This window comes from Vidua chalybeata, chromosome 2, assembly GCF_026979565.1.
Source record: "Vidua chalybeata isolate OUT-0048 chromosome 2, bVidCha1 merged haplotype, whole genome shotgun sequence".
NCBI classification, from domain to species: Eukaryota; Metazoa; Chordata; class Aves; order Passeriformes; family Viduidae; genus Vidua; species Vidua chalybeata.
Window position 1 is genome coordinate 64,888,013 of NC_071531.1, and position 6,061 is coordinate 64,894,073.

Here is a 6,061-nt window from a genome sequence, read left to right on the forward strand (position 1 = left end):
CCCCCAAACCTGTCCTGACCTACTAGTGGGGCCTCATCTCACTTGGGGAGTCCTGCACTTGTCCCCGTGGCCACAGCCCTATTTCATCCTGTAGAGGTCCACAGAAGTTTAGTCATGGACTGGATTGTAGTGGTGCATGTCCCCACCACTGCCCAGGCCCCACCAAGACCTGAGAAATGTTTGTTAGGCCTTGGCCTTCACAAAGAGCACCCAGACTAAGCCCCTCTTGAGCTTATTGGATATAATCTGTTCCAAGGAAGTAACAGATGTTTATCGAGCATCTGCTTTTTAATGAACAGACTTGGAAACTTATTTTTCTTGCCTGAGTAATAACCCAAGTGGAACAGTATTTTTGTTGTTGAACCTCCAACCAACTCAAATTGTGGCCAGGATGGAAAATTACTATGACTAAAGCCCACTCTCTTGCGACCTTCTAGACAGCAATCCAAAGTGAGACCCTTTGAGCTCTCAATTATAAAGGGCAAATGCATACTGAAGCCCACTCTCTAATGACCCTATAAACCACAGTTCAAAGTAGGTCTCACTGAGCATTCTATTCCCAAAACATAGGAGAGCTAATGTGTATGTCTCAAACATAGATAATTGGATGGCTGTGGAGTCAAACAAGGACTGTTGGTAATAAACAAGGACTGTTGATCTTAACATGCCATGACAAAGAACAAGATGTGGCTAAAGAAGGGAGGCAAGGTGAGATAGGGCAGCACTGGAAAAACATCCTTGTTGTAGTTCCTGCTGACAAGCACAAGACAGTACAGCATAAGCACAGGAATGAGTGGCAGGAAGTGGGCAAGGACTATAGGGTAGGAGTAAGACGACCAAAGACCCCTAAACCCCTCTGACCCATTTCCAGGAAGACCTGAAAAAACAGACTGTGCATGATAATTAATTTGCATAGAAAATGATAAATCCATCTTCAGGCTGGGGAAACCTACCCATAAAAAGGTACCCTTCAATTTCCATGCCAAGTGTGTAATTTACTAATAAAACTTTCTGATTATTTGCAAACCCTGACTTTTGACATTCCTTTTGACTATGAGCATTTAGGAATCTCAGGTGCCTCCTTCCCCTTAAAGGTGGGTCATCATACATTCCCTGTCGCCTTGTCCTCTTGGTCCTGTGGCACATGATCGAAGAGGTGACAGGAGTCAGACAGATGTGTGTACCTCCCCACCAGGGTATGGCTCCCCCATCACGTCCGTGCTGCGAGAGAACAGCGGAGACAGGCACTGGATGAAAGTGGCTTTATCTACTCTGGCAAAAAATAATAATTAAAAAAAAACAACAAAAACAAAAAACAAACAACCAAAATAAAGGTCTAAACATGTAAAAAGGAGAAGGTATGGTGTTGGAGCCACCAGGCCCCATGCAGACCATCACATCTGCCTGGCTCCAGCCCACCCATCCTGGTGACCTGACACATGGTGCTGACCCACACCAGGGCCTCCTTGCACTGGCTGTTCCCTTTGTGCTTGTCCCTGTGCAAGGCAGTGTCCAGTTGACACAGCCTGCTCCTCACGCACACCCACCCACCCACCCACGAAGAGGAGAAAGCCTCAAGCAATGTAGGTGGGCTCAATGTGCCAATGATGTGCGCCTTGGCATTTAGTAGGAAACAGGGTATCTGTCCAAGTTCTGTGGCAGCAGCATGGGGAGGGAAAGGATATAAAGAGAAAAAAAATCAGGAAAAATCCAAAAACAACCCAAAGCGCTGAAGTAGCAGTGGTGGGGGCAGGTTCAGGGGATGCCAAACTGCACAACCAGTTCTTCTTTGGCGTCGACACGGATCTGTGAGAGCGCACTAAAGGCATAGGCAGCTATCCGGGACACCTGCAGGCACGAAGACATGGCTGTGTCACTGGTGGCTACTGAAACTCCCAGTTATCCCAAAGAAATTGTTGCAGGAGGTTAGCCTCCAGCCCTAAGGAGTCCCTAAGCCTGCCCTGGGCTTTGCCCCCACCTCTAACAAGGCTTTAAACCTGACCTAGGCTTTGCCCTCAGCTCTAACAAGTTGTGTCAGGGCTCTGGGCAAGCAGGAGGGCATTACTTCTTCTCCAGGATAAGGATGTGTCTCTGGGGAGCATCGCAAGGGCTCAGGGCTCACCCCAGCCCTGCTCACCTGCTGCAGGTCTGCAAAGGGGACAGGGTCGCTGGCGAGCACTTGGTGTGGTTGGTTAGTCAGAGATGGCAGCAGTGGGAGCTTCTTCCAGTGTGTCAGGTTGTTGCTGAGCATGGCCAGGCGTGTGCTGTGAGGGGAGAGCAGCAAACATCAGTGCCATGCCAAGACATGGGGACATCCAAAAGATGGGTGCTGCACTCCCCGGCAACTGGCACCCCCAGCGGGAGAAAGGGAGACCAGTGGTGCTGCACTCCCAGCATCCAGCCCTCTTCACTCCCTGCAGAAGGAGGATGAGAGAGCTTGCAGCTCTCCCACACAGGCACCTTTCAAGCAGAAGCAGTCACATCCATCTGTCCCAAGGGCTGGGTGACCACAGGAGCCCTTTGCCCTGCGCTCTGCTGCCTGCACTGTCAAGGGCATTCCCTGTCATGGGCATCCTGCTCTCTGAGATGAGGGAGCCCTTCTACATGCTGAGTTCACTCCCCCAGGCCAAAACCCCTGGGACCTGCCCAGGGACACACACAGCTGACTGCAGGCACCCCAGCAGAGAAGTGCAGGTCCCACCTGTACTGCCTGGCTCTGTCCATGTACTCATGCTGCTCCATGCCCTGGGAATCCGCTGCCGACACATCGATGATGTTGCTGCAGAGACACGAGACAGTGGCTCCCACTGGAGGTGCATTGCTCCCCATGAGTTCCCTCCCCATCTCAGAGTATCCTCTGACCAGGACAGACAAAGTCCAGCACCTGACAGCACCCCAAAACAAACATCTCAAGGCCAAACTCGTCCAATGAATGCTGCCAGCTGGCCACAAGTGTGCCAGGCTGGAGTGGCTGTTCACCAGGAAGGAATGCCAGGGACTGTTTGCCCACAGCTGCCCTAGGGCAGAGGGAGGCAGGCAGAGGCTGCAGGAAGCTGGGGGCTGGTCTGGGCTCTGGGGAGCTTGGCCTGCAGCTACCTGGAGAAAAAGGGAACCACTGGGAGGACAAAGTGCTTGGCAGATGTCCTGAGAGCCCTGCTACTGGGCCCTGGGCTCACAGAGGACCCAGGCACTTGCCCAGGGCCCTGTCGCAGCCCCATTGTGTGCACCCCACAGCAAAGCAGTACTCAGAGCTGCTGTGGCTCTGCATGCTGGACACACACCAGTGGCCACTAGTTCTCCAATGTCAGGCAGAGGAGCAGAAGGGCCTACGACCATCCCAAAGCCCTCACAGCCAGGTTGGACAGAGCCCTCTCCCCACATTGCCCCTGTGCATTTGAGGAAAAGCCTCCTCAGAAGGGGATAAAATGCTGCTGCCCCTCCAGCCACCCTCTCCACATCCCCATGGACTCACTTTCTTATCGAAACCCTGCCCCTATTTCCAGCCCAGCAGCCGAGGGGTTACCTCACATCTGGGGTCTTCTCTCTGTGTCCCCATGGGGCTCAAAGCTGAGGGACAGGGCTGTCTGAGGGCAGAGGGACATGGAGGGCTCTGCCACAGCTCCTCCTCAGCATATATGGCTGATCACCGGGGCCCATAGCCAGGCAGTCCCCAGCTGCGTGCCATATCCAGGGTCACCGCTGTCCCCAAGGCATGCTGCCTGGCCCATGGGCATGGCCTGAGGCTTACATGGCTGTTTTGGCGAGGATGGAGGACAGCATGGCTTGCTCATCGGTGCGTGCCGATGGGAGGTTGTGATAGCTCTGCTCTGCTCCATTCAGTACCTTGTTGGGTGGGCTGGCTGCCGGCTCCAGCAGCCGCTTTGTCTCTTCCTCCTGAGTGAAAGGCAGAGGAAAATCAGCCCTGGCTTCCCCACACCAGCAGCACTAACCCCACAGGACAAGGCACGTCCCACCCTTCCCTCACCAGCCAGGAGTGCTCCCTATGCATCCCAGTGTAATCCAGAACAGCCTCAGCTCTGCCAGGTACCTCTTTGCCCAATTCTTTTGCTTCTTCCCAGATGAAGCCCCTCCAGCCACAAAGGCAGCAAGTGGCTGAAATCAGGCAGCACATTTGGAGTGGCCACTCCTGCAGGCAGGAGTCTGCAGCCAGCATCAAACCCTGCAGCTAATGAGGACCTACCATGGCCCCACCCCTGACTGGGCACCACAGAGAGCCCACCCTGGCATAGCAGGGGGCTCACCCGAGACAGGGGAATCCCAGCTGTCAAAGCCCAGGGACTGTGTGGGGTGGGGGGTTCCCAGAGTCACAGGGCATGTTCCCCCACTCCAGGAGGTGCAGAGCTGCAGCCCAGCCCTTGATCCTCTGGCTTGGCTGAATGGTGCTGCAGGAGCTGTGAGAAGAGCCCAGTAGGGAGGTCATGGGCACAAACATCCATGAGAACAAGATCACAGAATCAGTAAAATTGGAAAAACCCTCTGAGCCCAACTGTTCTCCCAGCACTGCCAAGCCCACCACCAAACCATGTCCCCAAGTGCCAAGTCTACACCGTTTTTAAATCCCACCAGGGCTAGGGACTCCAAGACTGTTCTGGGCAGCCTGTATCACAGCTGTACAACACTTTTAGGGAAATTTTCCCGAATATCTAACCTAAACCTTCCATAGCTGGAACCAGAGGCCCTTTCCTCCTGTCCTGTTGCTTGTTCCCTGGGAGCAGAGGCAGACTCCCACCTGGCTCCACCCTCCTGTGAGGGAGTTGTGGAGAGTGCGAAGGTAATCCCTGAGCCTCTTTGCAGGCTGAGCCCCTTTGGCTCCCTCAGCCACTCCTTGTGCTCCAGCCCCTTCTCCAGCACCGTTCCCTTCCTCTGGACATGCTCAAACCCTTCCACGTCTGTCTTGTCCTGAAAGGATGCTCAGCCTGTGATCCATGGTGAGCTGGGAATGCAACCACTTCTCCACACACGCAGTCAGTGGCATCTCCAGCCCCTCCCCAGCCAGAAGCTTCCTCTCCCCTTCTTCCTGCTGGGAAATGCTGCTGCGATACTCTAGTCCAGGCCCTTCTCCTTCCTTTCTCATGACACAAGTGGAAGCCGGCTGGGGTCCCCCTGGGACGGGCTGTCACAGCCTAGCTCTCACCGCACCCGGGGAATAAGTTTCGCGGGACAGGTGACAGCCCCAGTTTTGTCCCGGCTCCTGAGCTGCGTGGCAGTCATGCTGTCCCAAGAAGGAAAAGCTGGCGCTGCTCCAGCCGGTGCCGTTTGAGGCCTTGAACTTACACCTGCAGCGGGACAGCGGGAGGGTCTGGCACGATCCCCGAGTCCCCGCCTCCAGCCCCCACGCAGCACCGGGGGGACACACAAGGCGGCGCGATACACGCGAGGAACGAGTGACACGAAGGCGGCGACAGGCGGGAGCAGCGCTCAGACTGCCCGGGAGCGGGGAAGGGCCAAGCCCCGCCGAGGACGCGCGCCGCCTGCCCCCCCGCAACCGGGAAGCCCCGGGAGAGCCGGGAGTGGGGCCGAGCGTCCCTCCCGGCGCCACCCCCGCCGCGGGCCTCGTGTCCCCCCGGCGCCAGGCCCACCTGGTCGGAGGCCTCGGCCTCGCTGCTGTAGCAGCAGCCCATGACGAGCGCGGCCCAGGCTCCGGCACGGCCCCGCCGCGCGGTCACGTGAGCGCCGAGTCACGCCGGTCACGTGAGCAGCGGGGGAACACACGGACACACAGACAGACAGACAGACAGACAGACACACACACACACAGCCACGCCCGCCGCCGGGGGCGCGCGCGGTGGCGTCACGTGGGACGGAACGATGCTCGCACGTGGGCTACGTCACGCGGCCTTGCGGGCGTGGTCACGTGTCTGCTGCCAGGGCACCGCCCCCCCCCGCGCTCCCGGCGTGTTCCGAGCGCGCTTCCGCGCTCAGACGGCATGCTCTCAGGGGTCCTAGTGTTCCCAGTGCCCCCATGTTCCCAGGTCTTCCAGTGCTCAGAATATAAAGAGGGGGCAAGAAGGAGGAAGAGGAGGATGTCTGGAGTGATGGT

At 56.6% G+C, this 6,061-nt stretch overlaps 1 protein-coding gene across 7 annotated transcripts; it reads right to left on the reverse strand.

Moving 5' to 3' along the window:
* Positions 1-612: 612 nt before the first annotated feature.
* LAMTOR1 (late endosomal/lysosomal adaptor, MAPK and MTOR activator 1) lies at positions 613-5,840 on the reverse strand. 7 transcript variants are annotated; one of them, XM_053969035.1, is made up of 6 exons: positions 5,601-5,828; positions 3,749-3,894; positions 2,702-2,779; positions 2,138-2,264; positions 1,722-1,848; positions 1,129-1,267 (listed from the first exon to the last, which is right to left on the reverse strand). In XM_053969035.1, the coding sequence occupies exons 1-5, from the start codon at positions 5,640-5,642 to the stop codon at positions 1,756-1,758; spliced, it is 486 nt and encodes a 161-aa protein (XP_053825010.1). In that variant the 5' UTR covers positions 5,643-5,828; the 3' UTR covers positions 1,129-1,267; positions 1,722-1,755. The 7 variants fall into 7 exon arrangements, with proteins under 7 accessions (XP_053824970.1, XP_053824993.1, XP_053824986.1 ...); XM_053969041.1 differs by having other exon boundaries at positions 1,133-1,221; XM_053968995.1 differs by lacking the exon at positions 1,722-1,848 and having other exon boundaries at positions 613-1,221; positions 5,601-5,836.
* Positions 5,841-6,061: the final 221 nt, after the last annotated feature.

What these genes read in the sequence shown, in the direction of transcription:
- LAMTOR1 (XM_053968995.1), bottom strand. Translation starts at nt 5,642, where the DNA reads ATGGGCTGCTGCTACAGCAGCGAGGCCGAGGCCTCCGACCAG. An exon ending in ATCCTCGCCAAAACAGCCAT is followed by an intron (nt 2,780 to 3,748) that starts GTAAGCCTCAGG and finishes GTGTCTCTGCAG; the next exon opens with CAACATCATCGATGTGTCGG. An exon ending in GACAGAGCCAGGCAGTACAG is followed by an intron (nt 2,265 to 2,701) that starts GTGGGACCTGCA and finishes CTCCCCTCACAG; the next exon opens with CACACGCCTGGCCATGCTCA.